The 24931-nt window shown below is 42.9% G+C and overlaps 1 protein-coding gene and 1 pseudogene across 2 annotated transcripts; one reads left to right on the top strand and one right to left on the bottom strand.

The window, feature by feature from the left end:
* Positions 1–457: 457 nt before the first annotated feature.
* IL1A (interleukin 1 alpha) lies at positions 458–12078 on the bottom strand. The gene is made up of 7 exons (XM_082672144.1): positions 12045–12078; positions 11348–11402; positions 9952–10000; positions 8396–8618; positions 5858–6031; positions 3696–3817; positions 458–1411 (listed from the first exon to the last, which is right to left on the bottom strand). Exons 2-7 carry the CDS (start codon positions 11392–11394, stop codon positions 1229–1231), a joined length of 798 nt encoding a protein of 265 aa, XP_082528270.1. The 5' UTR covers positions 11395–11402; positions 12045–12078; the 3' UTR covers positions 458–1228.
* Positions 12079–17063: 4985 nt separating this feature from the next.
* LOC309833493 (5'-deoxynucleotidase HDDC2-like) lies at positions 17064–17666 on the top strand (annotated as a pseudogene). The gene has a single exon. The product of its transcript is annotated as a 5'-deoxynucleotidase HDDC2-like (transcript).
* The last annotated feature ends 7265 nt before the right edge of the window (positions 17667–24931 follow it).

Raw genomic sequence — 24931 nt, 5'->3', positions numbered from 1 at the left:
ATGGCTCACGGGCCCAGCCACTCCGCGGCATGTGGGATCTTCCCGGACCGGGGCACGAACCCGTGTCCCCTGCATCGGCAGGCGGACTCTCAACCACTGCGCCACCAGGGAAGCCCCAGTTCACATTGTTGATGGTAATGTAACACTACGATTGGATCACAACTTCTAGAACCTAGAAGAAACGTTGCTCATGTTCCAGAAAAGAAAGTTGAGATAACAGTTGTCCTGTGGTTGCCAAAGTTAGGTTCATCCCATTTTAGCTAGTAGGACTTGAGAGCAGGTGAAATTGAATGACACAAGAATGACAAAGGCGGAGGAGTGAAAGAGTTTGGCCAGTTATCAGTTCAAACGAACAAGGTAATTAATACAAATTTATTATCGTAATTACAGAACTCCCAGGTACTAGAATACAGAGCTTCACAGCAATGGAAAAAGCACAACTTGGATCAAAGTGCCTTAGTGCCTGAAACTCATTCAGCCTGGAAAACACTGTCTACTATTGTTGAAGATACATGGGCATACTCAGAGACTGCAAAGAATTGCTATAAATATAATAATGTTACAATTATCTTAGAAATAATATTTATAAATATATAAGTGTAATAAATAATAATTTAAAATAATATTGCATCCTTTGCCTTCTTCTTGAGGCTCAGCTTCAAGAAGTGTTTTACTAAAACGAGCTCACGGATTGGCATAAAATACTGTTGAGGCAGGAAGGATATAGCCATCATTCCCTCCATTTTGAAGATGATCAAACTGAGGTCCCAGAAACTTACAGTGTTTGATAAAGGGTCCATCAGCAACTTAAAAGCAGAAGCTAAGCAGTTGGAATGAAATCCTGGGTCCATGGCTTCTCATTCCAAATACTATGGTGGGTATTTCTTAGTATTCTTATGCCTTAGTTAACCCATCTGTAATATGGGTAGAGCTTTTTTGGTAGCCACAGTCAGTAGCCCTGGCCCTCCCAAGATTGTATGCATAATAATAATTAAAATGATTGGTAATTTGCAAAGCATGGGGTGTTCTTTAAATAACAAGCAACATTATATGTTAGTGTTGGTTCTACTAGACCTTGTGCCCTCTCTTAGAAAGAGAGTAAATATTCATTTAGAGTTACAAAGGCTCAGCACATGCTCAGAGAGTGACTAAGAGTGCAGGATTTGACCCCTTCATGTACATGGTACATACAGATTGTCAACACTTCACAAGTAAGTAGACTCCACAGTCAAAGCTGAAAGTCAATGATAGAGGGCGGGCCCCTTGCCAGGTGCACCAGTTTTTCTCCCTTTGTGGCAAAATACAGCTTGGGATGGGCAACTGATTTGAAGTGTTGCATACTGCCATGGTTGCTCCAGAGGAAGAGGAGATCGGTCTCATCTTTGATGGTTTGGGGTGTCTCAGGCATCTCCTAGGATAAGGAAAACAAAGATCTATTAAAAGAGAAGAGGAAGATGGTAAAAAAAGAACTGATGCTCAATTCCTTGGCGTTTGGTCTTCATGAGATACACAGTACTTTAGGACTATGAGTAGGTAACATGATGATATAGGTTCTTCATTCATTTTTTCATTCAGAAAGCATTTATTACATGCCTGTTAGATGTATGGCCCCATCTATTCATAATAATTGGTTTCCTCAGTTAACTGGAGAGAAATCCAATGTCATCATGAAGATCACCAAAGACACTAGTGTCTCACTGTATCCTGACAGGTAGGGCAGAACATTCTTCTTGTCCTGCCTGAACATGGGAATAGAACATTTTGCATCAGATATGAGCACTAAGGACGCTAAGACCTGGAAACCTTTTGACCTCTAAATGTACAAAACATACTTTGGGAAAATAACTTAGAATTTAGACATGTTTATCTCTGTATTTAAGTCAACAACTGAAGACTAAAGAAACCCAAATCTCACACACACACATACACAAAACTTTCCAGACATATTAGAAGCTGAATCCTTTCAATACAATTTTTTGAAAATTGTGATCCCTTTAGACGACACTCCTCTTGTTCCTCTTGCGAGTATGAAAAAAACTTAAGATGCTTCTTCTCTATTCTTTTAATAGAAAAGAACTAAATATCCTTTTGAGGTTTCCTTGGGTTTTTCAATGTCAACAAGGATTTTATTTCTCAAACCTATTTCTCTCCCAGTTTCCCCCTCTTCCTCTTGTTGGTTCTATCTCCAAAATATAACCAGATTCTGTCTCCTTCTTTCCACCTGTCTCACAACTCCCGCCCCCACCCACCCCGACTGTTACTACCACATCTTAATCAGATTTTCTCTATTGCCTCCTTTCTGATCTATTCTCTGAGTTAGAAAATATAAGTAAAGTCAGGATACTTCCCTGTTTGAAGTCCTTTCCTCTATTTATCTTTCCTTTTTTTCAGGGTGTCCCAGCTCCTTGGGTGTCCCTTCTGATCTTTGAAGCTGGCCTTGTAAAGCTCTAGGGCTGGGTGCACTCAGATCCCTCTGTTTGGAATGCCCCCCACCCCCCATGGCATGCTCCCTCCTGGCAGCAGCTCTCATCTCTAGGGAGCTCTGTGTAAAAAGCATGCTCTCATTTTCTCTATCTCAGCACCCTGTTCATTGGCTTTACAGCATCTTGCACTTTTTGCTGGTTGTTTGGCTCGTCTATTGTCTGTGCCCTTCAGAAGAGTGAGTTCTATAAGGCTTTGGCTCACCACTGTCTACTGAGCTATTGACACTGCTTGAAAAATAGAAGGCTCTCAATAAACAACGTTTGTTGAATGAATTCACAAATGAAGCTACTGCCCTACTCTATAGACATCACTTTCATCTGACTTGATCCAGGAAGAGAGACACATGCATCCACGTAAATCCTAGTTAGGGTGGGAGCAGGGGTTGGGTTTTACACATTTACTGAATAAGAGTCACCCACTAATCAGTGGAGAAAACATCTGGCTCTAGTGGGCATGTGTGTGCGTCTGTATGTTTGGAGGGGAATGTGGTAGTAGAGATGAGGCTGGGCTGAGAGAGAAAGCTGGCACCAATGGAGAGAGAGAGGCACTGCAGTCAGAAAGCCAGGGTTTGAGCCTTGGCTCCCAGTTTTTGCTTTGTACCCACTGGCAGGTGATTAATCCTCTGTGATCTCAGTGGTTTATTTGACACTCTTGGAGGCAGGCCCCCTGGTACTAAAGCCTACTGTCATGTAGGTCAGATAGTAGATGTCAGTAGAGCTCAAAGAGGGATGGAATAAACAGATGCCCAGGGATGGGAGGTGAATAGGACCAGGCAGGGAAAAGAGAAAGAAGAAGAAGGCAGTTTGCCTTTTATGTCATTTTGCCACCTCCACCTCCACAGATCCTGCCTAGAACTGCCTCTGAATATAGTGGGTAAGAAGTAGGACGGGGGCTTCCCTGGTGGCGCAGTGGTTGAGAGTCCGCCTGCCGATGCAGGGGACACGGGTTCGTGCCCCGGTCCGGGAAGATCCCACATGCCGCGGAGCGGCTGGACCCGTGAGCCATGGCCGCTGAGCCTGCGCGTCCGGAGCCTGTGCTCCGCAACGGGAGGGGCCACAACAGTGAGAGGCCCGCATACCGCCAGAAAAAAAAAAAAAAAAAGAAGAAGAAAAGAGGACTGTGCCATCCTGCTAGGGGTGTCTGCCTCTTGGGATCATCTACAAATGCATGGGTTGTAAATGAAGGTAAATTGGAGACTGAGAACAACTGACCTTTAGCAATACGGGTTCGCCTTCGTTTTGAGCACAAACAAACAGTTGAGTTTTTGAGATTCTTAGAGTCACAGGAAGTTGAGTATCATCTCCTGATGTATAAGCAGCTATGTCAAATTCCACTGGCAAAGAGAAAAGCCAAAAAAAAAAAAAAAAGTAAATCCATTGTATTTGTGTAAAATCAAGTGTCTATGAAGATGCTGTGTGTGGGCTTCCCTGGTGGCACAGTGATTGGGAATCCGTCTACCAATGCAAGGGACACGGGTTCGAGCCCTGGTCCAGGAGGATCCCACATGCCACAGAGCAATTCAGTCTGTGCGTCACAACTACTGAGCCTGTGCTCTAGAGCCCACGAGCCACAACTACTGAGCTCACGTGCTGCAACTACTGAAGCCCACATGCCTAGAGCCCGTGCTCTGCAGCAAGAGAAGCCACCGCAATAAGAAGCCCGTGCACTGCAACGAAGAGTAGCCCCCACTCACTGCAAATAGAGAAAGCCCGCACATAGCAACGAAGACCCAATGCAGCCAAAAATAAATAAATAAGAAATAAATTTATATATATATATATAAAAGATGCTCTGTGTGTGTGTGCAGTTATGTCCCCAACTATGGTGTAAGTACCCGAAGGTCAGGAATGGAATTTATACATCTTTGTAAACTTCACAATGTCTGCCTTATTCACTAGGCAGGTAAATACCTGGTTAATGGCTTTAGAATTTTCTATGTTGAATGAATGCTTGGGGGCTGCATATTTATTGAATCTCTTATAATTATATTAGTGGGATAAGACCCTGGAATTTGTGAAGTCGTGAGTAAAATGGAGGGGTTTAGAAGCTGATACACTCATATGTTGCTAAGGATAGTGAAAAGTAGTTCAGTTTTCCTTAGAGAACAATGCTTAATAAGAGCTGTAAAATTATTTATGCCTAGAAATCCAGCATCTGGGATACGTTCCAAGAAATAAGCTCATAGAGAAAGAAATAATTTAAACAAAGACATTTGCAACTGAATTATTTAGAGCAAACCCAAGGCACCAGCATAGCAACATGATTGAATATTCTAGTGCCATTAAAAATGGCAAATACATATACTCTGTCAATATGTGGGAAAATTGTGTGAAATAATATTAAGTAGGAAAATAGAACACAAAATAATTTGTAAATGTCTTAGAGTGGAAAGCGTGTTAGCTGAAATATATCCAATCAGAAAGCGCCCTGCTTGTTTATCACAAAGTAGCCTCTTTGGACCTCTGAAGATAATTTTGTTTACTGATGACATGTCCTTAAGCTAAAATATGTACACCATGGAAATTGGATCGTTGTGACAAAATTTCTTGCATCCTAAATTTCATTCTTCAGAACATATTTGCAGCTTATTGGCTACTTTGCCTCACAATTATGTTATCAGAGATAATGATTCTTGGGCTTCCCTGGTAGTGCAGTGGTTAAGAATCCGCCTGCCAGTGCAGGGGACACGGGTTCGAGCCCTGGTCCAGGAAGATCCCACATGCCACGAAACAACTAAGCCTGTGCACCACAACTACTGAGCTCACGTGCTGCAACTACTGAAGCCCTCACGCCTAGAGCCCGTGCTCCACAACAAGAGAAGCCGCAACAATGAGAAGCCCGAGCACCACAAGGAAAGAAGCCCCCTGCTCGTCGCAGCTAGAGAAAGCCCGTGTGCAGCAATGAAGTCCCAACACAGCGAAAAAATAAACAAATAAATAAATTTATATATATATATAAAAAGATAATGATTCTTCCTAGTTTGGTGTTATTTGGAAGTTTGATCAGCAGGCTCCTCATTGGCTTCTGAGTAAATTTGCATAAGTCACTGAATATTTCTGAGGCTCCGTTTACTTACCTTTAAAATCAAGGATAAGACTATCTCAGAGAAACAAAGGAGACAGTATCTCAGAAAGCTTTAAACTGCACTTAGAGCTTTCATAGCTAAGACACTTCTCTCTTGTTAAAGCTTCCAGATTTGGCTGAAGTTCCTGTCCTTGCCCAGAATTTTTACGAGGGGTGATGTGCTTCATCTTATTGTAGATAAATCGTGCAAAGCCAGGAATCTAGAGAGGTTTATTCTTTAAAAGCAGAAAGCTTAAAAGAAATACAGAAATAAAAAGGGTGGGGGAAGATGACAGAATTGTCCATTTACCTGCCTCATCCAGATTATTTAATGCAGCAGCCATGAGGTATTGACCTGACGGATGTAGAACTATACTTTGATGGAGGGCGTCATTCAGGATGTATTGCTGTTGGATGAGCTTGATAAAGTTGTATTTCATGTTGCTCTGGAAGCTGTAATGTGCTGATCTGGGCTTGATGATTTCTAAAACCGTTATCACGAGCTCAGATTAATGTCCAAGTACAAACATAGATGATATACATGCTCTAATACAAGGTATTGAAGGGACATGAAGAATATCCCAGTCTAGGTGAGGAAACTGAGAGAGAAATGAAATCACCCTGTCAGCAGAATTGGTTCTAGAATTATCCCTGTGGTTACTTATTTGTTTCTTTTTAAACTTAGATTCTTCAGGCAATAGTTTTTTTTTTTTTTTTAAAGATTACCTGTACAACTTTTTGGTTGTTTGGAGGTTTGTAAGTAACCAGGAAGACTCCTTGTATATTCTCCACCTATATTTTCAAATGAATGCACTCTGAGAAAAAAAAGAATCCACTAGGAATTTTATATGTCACTGAGGTGCAGGTCTAAGTGTCTGCCACCTTTTTTTTTTTTTTAAATCTTTATTGGAGTATAATTGCTGTACAATGGTGTGTCAGTTTCTGCTTTATAACAAAGTGAATCAGCTATACATATACATATATCCCCATATCTCCTCCCTCTTGCATCTCTCTCCCACCCTCCCTATCCCACCCCTCTAGGTGGTCACAAGGCACCGAGCTGATCTCCCTGTGTTATGTGGCTGCTTCCCACTAGCTATCTATTTCACATTTGGTAGTGTATATAGGTCCATGCCTCTCTTTCACTTCGTCCCATCTTACCTTTCCCCCTCCCTGTGTCCTCAAGTCCATTCTCTACGTCTGCGTCTTTATTCCTGTCTTGCCCCAGGTTCTTCAGAACCATTTTTTTTTTTTTTAGATTCCACATATATGTGTTAGCATACGGTATTTGTTTTTCTCTTTCTGACTTCACTCTGTATGACAGACTCTAGGTCCATCCACCTCACTACAAATAACTCAATTTTGTTTCTTTTTATGGCTGAGTAATATTCCATTGTATATATGTGCCACATCTTCTTTATCCATTCATCTGTCGATGGACACTTAGGTTGCTTCTGTGTCCTGGCTATTATAAATAGAGCTGCAGTGAACATTGTGGTACATGCCTCTTTTTGACTTATGGTTTTCTCAGGGTATATGCCCAGTAGTGGGATTGCTGGGTCATATGGTAGTTCTAGTTTTAGTTTTTTAAGGAACCTCCATACTGTTCTCCATAGTCTGCCACCTTTCTTTTTATTTTTTGAAAAAAATTTTTTTATTTTGTTTTTTCTATCTACCACCTTGCTGAACAGGGGTATATGTCAATAGCTTCACAAATCCTCATGGCTCTGAATAATTCTACTTCCAGGAATATTTTATTCTAAGTAAATAAATGATAGAAATGAAGATTTATTGATACGGCTCTTCATTGTCACATTACTTATAATGGTAAAAAACTGGAGCTCTAAAATGTCTTTTATTTATTGACAAATGAAAAAAGTTGGATATTAAATTGTATGTAATTGACCTAATAATGTTTAACATGTATATTCCTGTGTGTGCAGGCACATAGAAGACTTTAAGGAAGGTAACATAGTGCTGGCAGTGGTAAACCCTGAGGGGTAGTATGCATATGCGTGGTTTTAATTTTCATTCTTGTATTTTCCAATTTTCTAGGTGAACATGTGTTAATATTTAGCTGTTACTTTAAAAATATTAGGTTTATATCTCATGTGGAGGCTTGTATAGTGAAGGCATGGGAGAAAAATCATGACTTCTATAGTCAGATAGAACAGATTTGGTTTGACACTTTACTACTTAACACACTGTGAGATTTTGGGCAGGTCACTATCTCACTGAGCTTACTTTCCTCATATATAAAACAAGAATGTAGGATTGTTGTGAAGGTTAGAGATAATGCAGCCATTAGTAAGTTAGTAGTGTCAGTAGTATTAACAAAATAGTAGTAGTAATAATGCTAATAATAGCTAACATTTTTTAGGTATTTTCTACGTGGCAGGCATTATTTTAGTCCAGAAGCTTGCAAGTATCGACTCATTTAATCTTCACAACAGTTAGGGGATTACCCCCATTTTACAGTAGAGGAAACTGAAGTACAGAAAGGTTAAGTAACTTGCCCAAGGAGACATAATTAGTATGTGGAGGAGCATAACTTCCACAGTGGAAGTCACCCACTAACAGTATATAACTGCTTTCTGTCGAAAGGTGCAAAGTCACATGACCTTAAGAATATGGCCACGAAGTGAGCCTGTGAGCAGGTATGCTAAACTCAAGCCACTGCTGACCTCTTCCCACTGGAGAAGGCTAAAAATTAATTTTCCTTTCTTATAGTTACAGACGAATGGTTGGTTGCCCTCTTGTTACTCAAGGTTTTATTTTTCCCTGTACTCTGCTGTCCCCATTTGCTTAAAAGTAGAAAACAAAGATATTATTGCACTTGACCCCTTACCTTCTTCTGTATCATTGGCAATGTCTTCCAGGTCATCGTCGGTGAGGAACTGATTTAAACTCAACCATCTGTTCTTCAGAATCTTCCCGTTGGCTGCCACCATCATCACATTTTCCTTGAAGGTAAGCTTGGATGTCTTAGAGGTTTCAGGGGTATTCAGAGACATATATTTATCTATGCAGTCCTGATGAAGTGGTTCATAGCTTGCATCATAGAAGGACTTCTGTGAGGAAGGAAAATGAAAACTGAAAAGCTGCCCATGGCCATAGAATGAGACTCCTTTATAATAGGAGTTTTATTCAACAGACTTAGAGAGAAGGATGTCCATTTTGGTCTCGGGTAACCCATGTTTCATCAGTCTTTCCCTCCTTCCTCCTTTCCTCCTTTCCTTTCTCCTTCCTCCTTTCCTTTTCCTCTGCCTCCTTCCTCTTTACCCACTTCCTCCCATCCCTCCTTTGAGGATTTCCCTGAAAAGATGTGATCTCTGGGAAGGTCTTTGTCATCCAACCACAGACTCAAAAATGAGATCTTGTTATACTTAGTGAAGTAAGTCAGAGAAAGACAAATACTATATGATATCACTTACATGTGGAATCTAAAAAATAATACAAATGAACCTATATACAAAACAGAAAAAGACTCACAGACGTAGAAAACAAACTTATGGTTACCAAAGGGGAGATGTAAGGGGGGAGGGGCAAATTAGGGATATGGGATTAAGAGATACACACTACTATACATAAAATAGATAAGCAACAAGGATTTACTGTATAGCACAGGAAATTATATTCAATATCTTGTAATAACCTATATCAGAAAAAAAACTGTATCGCTATGCTCTCCTCCTGAAACTAACACAATATTGTAAATCAACTATATTTCAGTAAAAAAAATGACATGTTGTAATGAAACAGGTCTACAAGTGATCTTAGTGAGTGGTAGCCTTCTAGTCAGTTCCCCCTCAGGAGGTCAAACACCTACTTGACAATGCTTAAATATTTTAGAAATACTCCCCTAGGTATAGCTTTTAGAACTAGTACCAAAGACACACAAAGCAGTACCTATTTGTGGTCTCCTAACCAAATAACACAGCATGTGAACGGCTGCAGATTTTTTACTTTCAACTGGTCTGCTTCTTCCACCTCAGCTTCATGGGCTATTACACTTAGAGGGCTATCTCTAATCTCTGGAGCTGGTGTTAGAGAAGGTGTCAACAACACGTCACTTAAGGAGACAGAACCCTGGTGAAGTGGCCCAAAGGGGCTGTCCCAGGATGGCAAAACCAACATTCTGATTGAAGGCTCACCCAGGAGACTCCATTCGCGGAGTTTCAGGTGAGTTCTGCTCTGTTCTGGGAAAATCTGGTGACCATGAATGAGGCCATCAACTGTTAGTGCAAAGAGGCAGTTGGTCTCACTTATAATGAAAAAATGCATGTCTCTGGACTTCTAGTGAAGGTAAAACAGAAGCATCTAAGATTCAAGCCATTGTTATACTAGTGGAGAAAATACTGCGTAAACACAGCAATCTTAGAAGAATTACAGTCATATGCTTACCTGATTCAGAGACAGATGGTCAATTTCGGAACTGTATTCTTCATTTTCACTGTTAAACAAGAGGATGAGAATTTAATTTTGTTTGTTATATCACTACAGTCACTGGGCAACATATTTTAATAACTATATTAGCTTTGGGTAACACACACACACACACATGGCCATTCCTGTCATCTTTGAAAATTAAGGGCCTCTGTGCATACACACCCATGCAGTAATTTGTACTTGATAATTTGGAATTAGTAATCATCGGGCCAGGCCTTGAACTCTACCTGTGCTCTACCTATAAAAACGAGGCTTGGCTAACCAACTGAAGAGTTGTAATTGAATTTCGGGGGAAAATTTTAAGCTCCTCAAGAGAGAAGAAACACTTTTGAAGCACCTCATTTAAATTTGAACCAAATGGGTTATACGTTACACTTTGCTTTCATGTATTTACTAAAACAGATTTAATCATTTATACTTTGCCAAATATCCAGGCAACATTTCCATAGTCTAGTTTGTGGTTAGTGTATCTTAATAGGTAATGGGAATACCATGTTGGCTTAAAGTGTTACACAATTTTAACTTTTTATTCATTATCTTTCTCCTGTGTCTGAATGAGATTGACTGTGTATGTTTCACATGCTCAAATTGCTGTGAAGCCATTTCCTATTCCAGATTGAGATCAAGAAGTTTTCCTGAGAAAGGTTTCTCTTTCTGACAATCCAGTAAAACTCCTTACTGTATCATGGCATGTGAACCAGACTGAAGCTGTGTCTAAGTAGATGTTGAAAACCACTAGGACTCAGCAGCCCTTAAAAGTGATCTTTCGGGCTTCCCTGGTGGCGCAGTGGTTGAGAATCTGCCTGCTAATGCAGGTCACACGGGTTCGAGCCCTGGTCTGGGAAGATCCCACATGCCGCGGAGCAACTAGGCCCGTGAGCCACAACTACTGAGCCTGCACGTCTGGAGCCTGTGCTCCGCAACAAGAAAGGCCGCGATAGTGAGAGGCCCACGCAAGGCGATGAAGAGTGGCCCCTGCTTGCCACAACTAGAGAAAGCCCTTGCACAGAAACGAAGACCCAACACAGCAAAACTAAATAAATAAATTAATAAACTCCTACCCCCAACATCTAAAAAAAACAAAAACGAAAAACCAACCTGATTAAAAAATGGGCAAAAGACCTGAATAAACATTTTTTTTTTTAAAAAAGTGATCTTTCTAGAATGGCTGCCTCCCTGTCAATTTCACCTCAGTTTAAATTCTGGGTGCTGTTTCCCTGGGTCTTCACTGAACCTGCCCTGACTTCAGAGGTAGGACACATCTTTACAGCCTCTGCGGGTCTGGCCCAGCTGGATTCTAATGTACCTTGATCCCCTCATTAAATCACAAGAGACAGAAGCTCTTTCCTACCTGTAACAGTTCTTCAGGTCTTCAAAGAGGTCGGGGACTTTGGCCATCTTCACTTCTGCAACAGAGAACACCAGTAGCTGTCAGCCCGGCCAGCCTCTGAACCAGATGCCAGCAACGAGAACCACCTCCCCTTTGTGTTTCTTGAGACATTTAATGAATGACTTAGCTCACACTCAGCACTCTTCTTTTCACTCCCTTGAATTATTTGCATATGTATCTGCCTCCTCTGCTACACAGTAAACTTCTTTTAGAATCTTGGTAACCCTTATGTGTCCAACCCAACGCACCACCCATGGTAGGCATTCAATGAAAGTTTGAATAAGTAAAAAACAAGAAACAGAAAACCCCCAACAAGGATGAGATATTTACCTTACACAGATGCAAGAGAGAGACAGAGTTAGAAATTCCCAGTTTTCTCCTAACAGTTTTTGGTTGTAGAGATTCCCTTCAAGGAAAGCCTTGGCTACACCCTCCAATGCCCTCATATGTAACCAGTTCCTCTGTCCCTCAATTTCCCACCAGTAGAGAGAAGCATTTTCTGAAATCTGAGTGTGATCCTAACTCACACACCAAACCAGAGAGGGATGGGAAAGGAAGGAAGAGGCTTTAGCTTCAGAGGAGGCAGTTTGAGAGATCACAGCCAAGGAGAAAAACAAAAAAAATGTGTTAATATCCAAAGATGTGATAGGGACTTTACCTTTGCTGACTCGAGCGAGCGACAATGAAATGACTTGCTCTCTTTCCGTGTGGAGACTGTAGCCCCAGCCAGCTTTCTTCGCCTTTTGTCTGCTCTGGCGTGGGCGTGGCCATGATTGCACCACTGGAAATTCACAGGGAAAAATTCTGCTTTGTATTTTTTTAAGTTCATTCAACCTTATACTGGCCAAAATAATGACAAACAATATACTTGATCATAGCGTTTGCAGAGATTCCAGGAGTATCTGACTTGGTTCATTTATTTATTGCTTTGCTCTAAACAGTGATAAACATGTAGTCTTAGAAAAAGGGAAGAAGAACAGGAAGCTTAAGTTTCTAAAAATATTTGGTGGGGGATGGAGGGAGAACTCCTAAAAGCAGAATTGTAGATGGTTAGAGTTGGAGGGGTGCTTAGGAGTTGTAGTTCGTGTTTTGGCTTTATTTGCTTATTGCGCCCCAGGGCTGAGTATGAATTGATGGAATACTTGGAAGTCCCCCGGCAGCTAAGGGGTGGCTCTTGAGAGAAGACGGTCCATCTTTTCTGAAGAGGGAGGTCTGCTTGAGTAGGCATCCATCACTCGAGTATGGGGTGACCACTTCTCCGTTAGGGCAGGGTAGAGGAGAGAAAAATCATAGTCAACCACAGAAGTCAATCCTTTTACTCCTCTGAATACTGTCAATCCATTTCAGACAGAAGTGACAGAGCTTTAGGAGAAAACTCTTTTCCTGGCCATGTTTGGCTTCTACCAGAGCCCAGAGAGAAGCATGGTCTTCTCTAGGATAAACCCAAGGTGTGTGAGGATAGCTGCAGACTCAGGGAGGTATGGACAAGGCTAGAAGCCAGTGGCTGGATTCAAGAATGGAGATCGGGGGACTTCCCTGGTGGTGCATTGGTTAAGACTCCACGCTTCCACTGCAGGGGCCTGGATTCCATCCCCGGTCGGGGAGCTAAGATCATGCATGCTGCGTGGCACGGTCAAAAATAAAAGAAGAATGGAGATTGAGAAAGGAAGGGACTCAGGGACTCTTATACACGACCCTGATTCAGTGTTACCTGGCTGTTATCATCAAAGACTTTTTCAGTATACTGAGGCTGGCCCAGTTCAGGTGGCAGAACACCAGACTCTTAGCAGATAAATGTTTCAGGTTTCCTGGTTGGAGTTTAAGCCATATAATTTAAAATAAAGGAAATGGATGGGAAAAGAGGGTAGAGGAGGAATATAAAAAGTAAAGAGAGGAAGGCAAGACACCACAATGCAACATGATATTAAAAAGCAAAAAAGCTCAGAGGGGCTAGGAGTAAAGTGGTTTGGTGTGAGTTGAGTAAAGCATGCTGTGTGGGCCTTGTTTGACATAAATCATGAGGTTGGTTAGGTGACCATTAAGGTCTGTCCTAGGTGCAGAATCTCTGGTACTGATTCTGTTGTCCAGTTCAGTTCCTCCTGCTCACAGACCTGGTGTTATAATAGTTATAAATAAGAACCACAGGAATAACTGGCATCCTGGATGCAGGCAATGTAGATGGAGGACCAGACTGGGACGAGCTTGGGTGTCTCAGGATGGATCCTTTCGTGAAGGGTGTTGGCAGTCTGTGCTTCTCTTTCAGGCGACACAGAAATACTAACACTCGTTACCCCCTCTGCCTCCTACGGATCTCGTGAAGACTATTACTAAGAAACAATTGCAAAGCACATAGCGAACGTGGGCTGCTGTGGAGATGCAATTAAACAAAAATAATAACAGCGCTAACGATGGCTTCTGTCACTTGGGACCCTGTAGAGTCATCATTGTAATGCCTTAGTTCACTGAAGATAATATAGTTCTTATAAAAATAATGACTTGAAACTTCAACAGGGAGGACATTTTCAGCTGAAGGCCTCCACTGAAACCTAGGGTGGGTTCAGTTTCTGGGAGGAATACATACCACCTCTTTGGTAATCCAGGAAAATACCCTTGGTTCCACCATCAGTGGCAACACCCATCCTGGCCCATGTCACATCTCTGTCATAGAAAATTGCTCAAATGTGGTTGCTGAATTTCTCAAGGAGGGTCTGAACTGATTTTCTAGCCAATCAACTCAGGTTGTGTCTCACTTAACTTTTTCCTGGACATGACCTTTTTGGAAACTGGTTTTTAAAGGAAGAACAAAAATGTGGGTGAGGTTTAGAGAGTGAGGAGTCCTTGCTTTGTTTTGGGGAATGTGCTTTTCTGTGAGTGTGAACAAAGCTTGACTTGCAAGTAATTTTCAGCACCACACCATCTCTTTCTAGGAAACAGAGAGAGGAACATACTGGAGCCCCAAGTGTGTTTGTGGGTTGTCCTGTGACTGGGAATTTGGGTGGTTTCCTGTATCCACTTCTTGACTCCGGGGAGGCCTCAAAAATCCTTCTTTAGTCCTTTTAATCTAAATCATTCAGAAAAAAGTTATTGTGCCCTTATTCTGTGCCAGGGGTTTTGCTGGGCGTCAGTATTTTTCTTTCATGATTCACAAAATTAGACAGGTATTGGGGCTTCCCTGGTGGCACAGGGATTAAGAATCCGCCTGCCAATGCAGGGGACACAGGTTCGAGCCCTGGTCCGGGAAGATCCCACATGCCGCTGGGCGACTAAGCCCGTGCGCCACAACTACTGAGTCTGGGCTCTAGAGCCCGCGAGCCACAACTACTGAGCCCGCGTGCCTAGAGTCCATGCTCTGCTACAAGAGAAGCCACCACAAATCAGAAGCCCACGCACCGCAACAAAGAGTAGACCCCGCTCGCCACAACTAGGGGAAGCCCGCACGCAGCAACAAAGACCCAATGCAGCCAAAAATAAATAAAATTAAATCTTAAAAAAAAAAATTATTGGGCTTCCCTGGTGGCGCAGTGGTTCAGAGTCTGCCTGCCGATGCAGGGGACAAGGGTTCGTGCCCCAGTCCGGGAAGATTCCACATGCTGCGGAGTGGCTGGGCCCGTGAGCCATGGCCGCTGAGCCTGCACGTCCGGAGCCTGTGCTCTGCAACGAGAGAGGCCACAACAGTGAGAGGCCCGCATACCGCCAAAAAAAAGATAAGTAAATAAAAAATGCTATAGGTATGCAGGATGAGAGGGTGTAGTATTTTGGTAGGTGATTGGATACGCTTTATGAGCTTGGAGGCTGTGGGTCTAACAGTCACGGTGGTGCTTTTCACTTGAAAACTGCTTTACATAGTTCACAAAGAACTCTCACCCGCACTGTCTCACTGGCTCCTCACTTTACCTACGAGAGACAGTGATTACCATGCCCTTTCACAGCTGAGGACCCTTGAAGAGGTTAAGTGACCAACCTATGGTCACCAAACTGGCAGAGCCAGCACTTGAACTCGGGTTTCTGATTCCAAGTCCAAGCTTCTCTTTCCACTGCATATAGATGTGCCAGTCTCTTATCACCACCAACGCCAAGTGACAGAGCTGAAACTGATTGTCCTTAAAGGTCTTTCCTGCCTCAAACAGCCTATCATTCAGTGATTCTAAGGTTCTTTGTAAAAGAAAAGTAAAAATAAAAAAAAGAAATGGTTTGAAATAGCTTTCCTCTCTTCTTCTATGAAATCTCACTTTTTTCTTTGGAAATACAGGAAAGGGGTGAAGGCGATCAGCGTAATCGAGTACATGATCGTGGTGGAGTCTGAATGGGGACTTTGGTGATGCTCTTGTCATTGTATCATGAAGACAGGAATCATCTGTAAACATCTTGGGAACCAACTTTAAAATCATTGCATGTAGTTGGATGTGACAGGGTGACAGAGTGCTTGATTGAAGGGAGATAATCAAAACTGTGAGGTCGGTATTCTTATCACATTTATAGAAGAGGAAACCTAGGTCCAGGGAGGTGGAGCAATCTGTCTAAGATCGCAAGGTAACCAAGTTGCCGAAATGGAATTCAGATTCCAGAGTCGAGGCTCAGTCAACCACGAGGGATTCTCTTTTTCTTAGTGGGTGACCTCTTTCTTTCTTTTGCTCTTGTTAATCTCTAATTTCTTCTGCTTTGTCTTGTTAGTCTTTTGAAGGGCCTAGAACGATATGTTGGAGAAGGATGCACCTCAGACACTATGTAGATTAAACACTTCCTAAAAGAGGAAGTAGGCTCAGAGAGGGGGAGCGTCAGTGTCCCGAGGTCACATGGAGAGTTCATGATGAGAGTGGGAATGAAAAATGAAAACTCGCTGTTTCTCGATTTCTAGTTCAAAATACCCCACTACCTAGTGACACTGGCTCTGTAGTAAAGAAAGGGAAGGTGAAGATATAATCTCTCCATGGCTCCTCATTAGTAAGTAAAAAAGGAGTTAAAAAAATGAAACCCCATTCAGTGAGCGAAACCAGCTATGGTCTCTGCTCTCCTGGAAGCTGACAGCAAAAGTGCTCATCAATAATCCCCTATATGAGTAGATATGTACAAACTGAGATAAAAGTGTTGTAAGGGCATTGAACAGAGGAGCTAGTCTGAGATCGGGAGTGGGTAGTTCAATGGGAAGGGAAGAGGGAACGTTTCAGGCAGAGAAAAAGTCATGGGGGTCAAATGATGACATGAAACCAGGGCATTGAGGCTGGAGCCCAGAGTTGAGGGGAGTTGAGAAGGTGGTGAGATGGGGGGGGAAGGGAGGCAAGAGCCAGCCGGGCAGCGCCTTGTGTCGACCCCACTAAGGTCTTTACGCATTTAATTTTGGGTAAACTTTGGGCAAGTGCTCTGGGAACTCGGAGAGCATCGAGATGGCTGTGGCTTGGAGCAGATGGAGAAATTCAAGTTGACAGGGTGAGGAAGGGACAGTTTCCTGGTCAGCCAGCAAATCCCCATTTAACTGTGATCCCCTTTCTTCCCCTAAGCTTGTTTGTTCCCTGATGTATGTGCTTTTATTGTTTCTAAATTCTCTTTCTTTCTTCTCTTGAGATGGTGGTAAATAGAGCTGTGCCCCCTCTTTGCCTTCTCCATTGGCTCTGTGTCCTTTTTTCTCTCTTTCACAGACACACTTTAAAAATCATAGTTCACTGTTGGGTTGGGTAGCCGCATGGCTGCGCCCATCTCGGGCCACGGGGCCTAGAACCTGCTGCAGTTCCTGCGGCTGGTGGGACAGCTCAAGAGAGTCCCATGTACTGGCTGGGCATACAGAAAAGTCCAGAAGCCAGAGAGCATATCAGGTCACATGTATAGGATGGCAATTATGGCTCTGGTGACCAAAGATGAACATCTTAACAAAGACCGATGTGTACGCCTAGCCCTGGTTCATGATTTGACAGAATGCATCGCTGGGGACATAGCACCAGCAGATAACATCCCCAAAGAGGAAAAACATAGGCGAGAAGAGGAAGCTATGAAGCAGCTAACCCAGCTACTCCCAGAGGATCTCAGAAAAGAGCTCTATGAACTTTGGAAAGAATATGAGACCCAATCTAGTGCAGAAGTTAAATCTGTGAAGCAGCTGGACCAATGTGAAATGATTCTTCAGGCATCTGCATATGAAGACCTTGAGAACAAACCTGGGAGACTGCAGGACTTCTACAATTCCACAGCAGGAAAATTCAGTCACCCTGAGATAGCCCAGATGGTTTCTGAACTCGAGGCAGAAAGAAACGCTCACATAGCTGCCGCCGCCAGCGAGCCACACTCGTGAGATGCACTCCTGTAACAAACATTTTATTTTTCTGTTTCATGGTATTGTGTTTTGCCACTGTTGGTCTGTTGATTCCCCAGATGTGAGTCTGTTTATTTTCAATTGCCTGGACTCCAGCAAGAAACGTGATACAATTTGGACAGTAAAAGAAGCTACAGAACAGGGTGTGGTCCTGAAAATGCCATGGATGAAGACTTGGAGGGTGGGGAACTTTTTATGAACTGAATAAATAAATTTTTAAAACCTTAAAAAAAAAATCATAGTTCATCAGAAAGCTTCCTGTGTGGCACAGTCACGTCTATGCTTCTCTCTCATTTTCTTCTTGCTGGCTAATTGTGACTGTCTAATTAGACTGTCTAATTCATGTCTAATTAGAAGTGCATTCTTAAAAGATTTTCTTTTCTTTTCCTTATGGGAATCATAGTTATCTCTGGCCTGAACTTGTTTCTCAATTAAAAAAAAAACACTTGTATTACTCTTTTGGGTTCTAAAACATGTTGATTAAATATTGCTAGGGAAATACAAAAAATACAAAAAAAAAAGAGAGAAGAAGAAAATAAAATCCCCAAACAATTGAATAATTATTCAAAAAAAGTATTCACTATTATTATTTTGGTGTATTTCCTTTCAGTCTTTTTTTCCTCAAGGCATGTATACATTTGTTTCGATACAGATGAGATGCTCCAGCATTTCAATATTTGCTCTCTTGAAATCTAAGGAACATATATTTGGTAGACCATGCTCATCGAACATCCATCTACTCATTGGTGGGATTACTTGGTAAATGTCTATCGTCATGCCCTGATCTCCCTTGCAGTTAGATCAGGGACACATGGTTTGTCTGGCCAATGCACTGTGAGCAGGAAGTCAGACGTGACATGTTACACCTCTAGGCTGATGCAATCGAGGGTCAGCGTGTGCCTCTGTCGTTGCCAACTTCCCCTGATGCAGCAACTTCAGAGGTGGTGTGTTCCCGAGGGTGTGGCTGTGGGGTGTGGCTGTAAACGTATGAGACTAGAACAACCTGCATTCGTGTTTAAGTTACTGAGATTTCAGGGTTTATGTGTTACTCTGGTACAGCCTAACCTATTCTGACTACTGCCGGGGATGACTGTCCTTCCTTTATCACAAACTCCAAAGTGACATGCATTTTTTTCCTCAAAATTCCTCTTTCACGTAATCGATGTCTTCTTGGACAGAAGTGTGTCTAGATTAGCATTCTTCTTGTCACATTCTTTACCCTCTGGGAGATGAATTTTCCACTAAGGTCATGTTGGCCAAGTTTCAATTCCAGATATAAAGATCAATTAACTGTGAAAACAAAATAGCCAATCATAAAGTTGAAGTAACAGCCCAGAATCAAAGCACATAATAATTACATTCAAGCTCTAATGTTTATATGGTACTTTACAATTTTTCAAAGCATTTTTTATAAACAAAATACGGGCATCTAATATGATGCGAGACTGACTTATGCATGCAGGTGGTCAATTGCAAAGGTCCCATGCCCAGTGCATGATTCTCTCCTCCCTCCCTTTGTTATGAACTCCTGGCTGCTGGAGAAGATGGGCCCCTGATTAGAGCAAATGTGGCCCAGGCAGGGTGTGGAGTGGCAGGTGTGGCAGACAGTGTGGTGGGAGAGGCAATAGAGTTGGATCTGACTCTGACCCTGACCCTAACCAGTTGCGTGACCTTTGGCAATTCCCACACATTCTCTGGACCTTCCTTATCTATAAAGGGAGGAAGTTGTACTGAATGACTACTAGGCTTCTAGCCCTGACTGTCCATTCCATATTTCATGACTACCCTGAACATGACCATGTTCTGCCTCATGGCAGCTCTGTGCTCTTGAAATGTTATGTTTGGTTACATAGAGCCCACACTGAACTCATTCCTCACTATCTTTTTAAAACTTTTTTTAAAAAATAAATTTATTTATTTTTATTTATTTATTTTTGGCTGCGTTGGGTGTTTGTTGCTGCGTGCGGGTTTTCTCTAGTTGCAGCGAGTAGGGGTTACTCTTCATTGCGGTGTGCGGGCTTCTCATTGCAGTGGCTTCTCTTGTTGCGGAGCACAGGCTCTAGGTGCGTGGGCTTCAGTAGTGGCAGCGCTCGGGCTCTGTAGTTGCAGCACACAGGCCCTAGAGCATGTGGGCTTCAGTAGTTGTGGCTCACGGGCTCTAGAGCTCAGGCTCAGTAGTTGTGGCCCACGGGCTTAGTTGCTCTGAGGCAGGTGGGATCTTCCTGGACCAGGGATTGAACCCATGTCCTCTGCAATGGTAGGCAGATTCTCTTTTATTTTTTTTTTGATATTGGGGGTAGGAGTTTATTAACTAATTTATTTATTTTTGCTGTGTTGCATCTTCGTTTCTGTGCTTTCTCTACCTGGGGCAAGCGGGGGCCACTCTTCATCGAGATGTGCGGGCCTCTCACTGTCGCGGCCTCTCTTGTTGCGGAGCACAGGCTCCAGATGCGCAGGCTCAGTAGTTGTGGCTCACGGGCCTAGTTGCTCCGCAGCATGTGGGATCCTCGCAGACCAGGGCTTGAACACGTGTCCCCTGCATTAGCAGGCAGATTCTCAACCACTGCGCCACCAGGGAAGTCCCCTCACTCTACTTTGTAGAATCTTTCTCAGTCACACATACAGTTGAATCACAAAGATATACCTGCTTTTTCATTACTTTAGTGGCAAATTTGATTTATCACTCTGAGTGCATATAGAAAAAAGTTCCTTTTCTAGTACAGAAATATATAACAGTTGCTGATAAATTAGAAGGAAATGACAATTTTACTCCATCTGTTAAGTGATGATGACTCAGGCTTGTTTTCTAGAAAGCTTGATATACATGGAGGACCATCTGAGCCCTCGATTACCCTCAAGAAAAGGAAGTTTAGGTTTCTGAGCCTGAAAGGCTGGACAAGTGTTGGAGTATTTTGGTAAAAAAAGGAATATCCAAGGAAAAAATATGATCTTAATTTCCCCTTTTCTGGACTCTTCCATCCAGGAGGTCTTCCATCCAGTGCTGTCCCCAAGTAGGCCATTATATTCCCTGCAGGGTTGCTCAAAGCACTGTGGCTTCCCTGGAGAAGCCTAAGAAAGCCTGGACTCAGGAGCAGGGCTTGGAGGCAGAGGGGAAAAGGTGATCCTATAGAGCCTACTTCCGTGAAGCCTTCCTGGAGCCCTCTTGACAACCTTCTTCATGGTTCCATCATGTGTAAGGCATTGTACTGGAAGCCATGGGAAAGAGGTGGCAAGAAAGCCACTGGCCCTTAACAGGCTTGGAACTTGTGGGCAAGACCCGTGTAGAAGACAGTAGCACAAGCAGAATAAAAGAAGTGCTGTAGTAGAGACAGAAACAGACGGAAGGGAAGGGAGTGACTGAAGCTAACACCAAGAATTAAGGAAGCTTCCCGAAGGCTGCATTTTAGCCGTGTCTTGAAGAATTAGATTTAGATAGTGGAGAATGGATAGTCCAGGCTGGGGAAATAGGCTGAGTAAAAGCATAAGGAGTAACATTTCATGTCTGTCTCTCCTACCGTGTGGCCCTGGGCAATTTCCTTAACTTTTAGAACTTTGGTTGCCTCATTTGTAAAACTGGGCTAGTAATTCTTCCTTCACAGGATTTTAGAAAGATTAAATGAGGTTGTGTTTGTAAGAGTGTTCAGTTTAGTGTCAGTTTCCTTTCCCTTCTTTCCAAATGTCCAATGCTCTCCCATCTCTCCACATTTGCTCAGGCTGCCCCTTCTTTGGGATCTATCCGCCTTCCTCCATCCATGGAATTTTAGACCTTTTTCTTACTAGTCCCGGTCTCTCCGTGATGCAGAATGGAAAGCATAGATTTGCTGCAGGGAATGTCAAATATGGCTAGTCAAAAATCAGGTTACAGTCAAAGGAATTTAAAGTGGAATGCAAGCTTGTCTATAGTGAGTATAGTAGACTGGAATACTTATTACAGCTATCAGTTCTTTCATTCATTCATAGAAGATGGAGATCTTTGGTCCAGGAACGTGTTTGGAGCTGAGGAATGAGGTATGATGAAAAGAAACACTGTTCTGAATCTCACGGAGCATCTCTGCTAGCAGGGAAGCCATATCTTGCACAGATGATCACAGTTGGGGGTGGTTATTAAGAAAAGGGTTGTATGGAGATATCAATATATGCAGTGGGAGGGGAGAACCTAATCTATTCTGAAAAGTCACGGAAAGTCTCTCTGAGAAAGCAACCTAATGGATAGGAAGGGGAGGGTTTAGCCAGATGAAGGTGCAGGTAGACGTATGGAAAGAGATTCATGTCTCGGGCAATGAGAACAGCATGCGTGGAGGCCCCGAATCTAGAAGGACTGTTGTGTATTAGAGAAACTGGAAAAGAGCCAGTTTGGCAGAAGCCAAAAGAGTGAGGGGCAAAGTGGCACGAGTTCAGGGTGAAGGGGTAGACAGGGCCAGGTCACTGACAACCTTGTAAACATACTAAGGACATTGGATTTATTCTGAAGGCATTTTGAGATATTTTTAAGCAGGTAAAGTCAGGTTTGTGTTTTTAAAAGATCAGGTTTGTGTTTTTAAAGGGGAGAAAGCAAATGAGGGGAGAAGCCTGTTGAATCCTCCCAGTGAGAGATGAGGCTGGCTCGGACTTGGGTGGTGGCAGTGGAGGTGGAGAGAAAATGATGTACTGGAGTTATTAGAAGGCAGCATCTACACGACTTGGTTATTGGTTAGACGTGGAGTGTGAAGAAGATAGACGGCCCTAAGAAAACTGCCCACTTGGATGGCTGATGTATTTGAGTTATCCATATTCTGGAAGGAGCAGCGAGGAATACCAAGGTACCACATTCTGAGAGAAATGGTGGCAGACTTGGACAAGAGGCTGTGGGGTGGGAGGAGCTTATGAGGCGGGAGTTGCAGGCATACGTTTAGAGCTCAGAAGAGACAGTGGGCTGGAGCTGGTGTTGTGGAATCCTTAGCAGTGGAAGGCTTGAGAGCGGGTGAGAGGGCCCGGTAGGCAAACCGACTGGTTAGAGGGCAGGTGCCCAGGAAGGGGCAGGTAAAGGCAACTGGGAAGCCAGGGAAGTAGGGGAAGCATGGAGAGTGTGGGGTCCTGGGAGGCAAGGGAGCTGCCGGCTCTGGTCCATCCACGTGAGGATACAGGTCCCAGTGCAGCCAAAACCATTGCCAGCTCACCTTTGGTGTTACCGCTCCTTCCAGCTTGTTCTGACCTATTTCAGCCCTTTCATTTCAGTCACCCAGTGCCCTATTCTGATCCCAGCTCTTTCTTGGCTTGGAGGGAAGTGGTCTGATAAAATCGTCGATGCAAAATTTCCGGGACCGAATATGGTGCAACTTGCAGACATTTATGTCTCTTAGAAGAAGAGCTTGGAAAAGGCAAGGCCTTACGTTGGGACTGAGAACTGTGCTTTTGTGAGGGCTACTGACCCACTGAGAAAAGTAAATACATGGGCATTAAGGTGCAGTGTAATTTAAAATTTTAGAAATTAACAGTGGGCACTGTCATACTTTATTCAATACCTGAATAAAGATCCCTAAATCCAGTTGAGACTGGAGGTAAAAGAGGAGAGAAATAACGAAATATTTACGAGATAGACAGAGAGCTCGTGTCAGAGGAAGGAGAAAAGATTGAGGAGGTGGGTGGGATTCCCAAATTGCAGCGGGCATCGCTGAGTATTGATATTGTTGCCAAATCTGGCTCCCTGTGCACTGATGCCAAATAAAAACACCGAGACAGAGAATTGGAAGATAAGAAATAGAGAGGCTTTTTATTTTCTTTGCCAGGCAAAGGGAAGACACAGTATGCTAATGCCTCAATAACTGTGCCACCCTCCTTTGGGAATCGGAGAAGATTTTATAGGTGGGGCTTGTAGTCTGGGGTATATGATAAGGATCAATTTGGTGAAGGTCTTGCATTTCTTTTCTTCTGCAAATTTATGGCCAAAGCTGGCATCCTTGAAGTTATCTGGTCTGGTGTTATTGGCCCGTGACCTTCTTTCTGAAATGAAGAATGCTACAAGGGAGTGCACGGGGAGAAGAAATGCCAGGTGCAAAGGGTCATTTGTATGGAGTCAGAAGGTACTCAGCTTTGTGAAGGACAAGTCTAGCTACAAGTGTTTGCTAGTAGTAACAGCTAAAGAATAACCAAGATTGCTTAACTCTTTCAGGCCTGTTTATGTTGTTTCCCCAGCCTGTTCATCTTTTCCTTGTTTATCAGAAAAATCTCATTTCTGGTTTTGCTGCAACAATATGATATCTGGACTGTCGTTTATGAGCAAGGAGGAAGCCCTGGAGCGTTTGGAGCAGAGCGATGCTGTGATGGAGAACATGTTGACAGTGATTAGAACAGGAAATGAGTGAGGCAGGGAGACGAAAGGTGAAAGGTGAGCAAGGCGTGGGCTGAGAGAAGCCGTGATGGGACCAGATGAAGGGGCAGATCTGAGAGGCCCGAGTGGGGAAGGAGGAACTGATGTGCTGGGTCCTGGGTGTGTGAGAGAGAAGAAAGAGGACTCTAGGGTGACATCAAGATCTTGAGTCTGGACAATAGAAATGGAGAAGTCTTGAGGAGGAAATGGTTTGGGAAGGAAGATGATGATTTAGGCTTTAGACAGTTTGAGTAACAGCTTAGGGTAGGTTGAACCAATAGCGTTTCCCAGATTTCCCCATTTTAGTTAAGTTCTGCTTTGTCTGTAGCCCCGGGAATTTCTATACAATGGAACCAGTGGCCTTTCCTTGCAGAATTTGGAAAGAAGGAATTCATAGAACCAAAGTAAAAAGAGAGGAAGTGACATATTATTTGTCTCATAGGTTTGAGGGAGGAGATAGGATGTTCTGACTTTCAGTCTAACATTTCCTGAAGTGTAGCCCGAACGGCAGTGGATTACATGTCAAAGCCAAACTTCCGGTATTTACAAGCAGAGGGGGAAAGCATGGATTAATTAATAAATGGTGCATTGGGAACTGATAATCCATTGGAAAATAAAAAATGAAAAGGTTGCATTTTTTTTCTCATGCCAAATTCAATTCCAAATAAATGAAAGGCTTAAACATTAAAAAAAAGAAATCATAAAATTATGAGAAGAAAATAAAGGCAAATACTTATATAATCTGGGGAATACATTTCCATAGGATAAATTTTCCTCTGGCTAAATTTCTGAAAGTGGAATTCAGTGTCCAGAAGTTTATGGACTCTATCACCAGATTGCCCTCCAGAAAGGTTGTGTCCATATACACTGCCACTAGCATTGTATGAAAATGCCCATT

Source organism: Grampus griseus, assembly GCF_964374135.1.
Source record: "Grampus griseus genome assembly, chromosome: 15".
NCBI classification, from domain to species: domain Eukaryota; kingdom Metazoa; phylum Chordata; class Mammalia; order Artiodactyla; family Delphinidae; genus Grampus; species Grampus griseus.
The sequence above is the reverse complement of the archived record's forward strand: the minus strand, read 5'-3'. Positions and strand labels throughout refer to the sequence as shown.

Coding starts and splice junctions, on each gene's coding strand:
- IL1A (XM_082672144.1), bottom strand. CDS start 11,394: ATGGCCAAAGTCCCCGACCTCTTTGAAGACCTGAAGAACTGTTACAG. Junction 6,032..8,395: donor TGCCAATGATACAGAAGAAG/GTAAGGGGTCAA, acceptor TAACGGTTTTAG/AAATCATCAAGCCCAGATCA. Junction 1,412..3,695: donor GCGAACCCGTATTGCTAAAG/GTCAGTTGTTCT, acceptor TCCTTATCCTAG/GAGATGCCTGAGACACCCCA.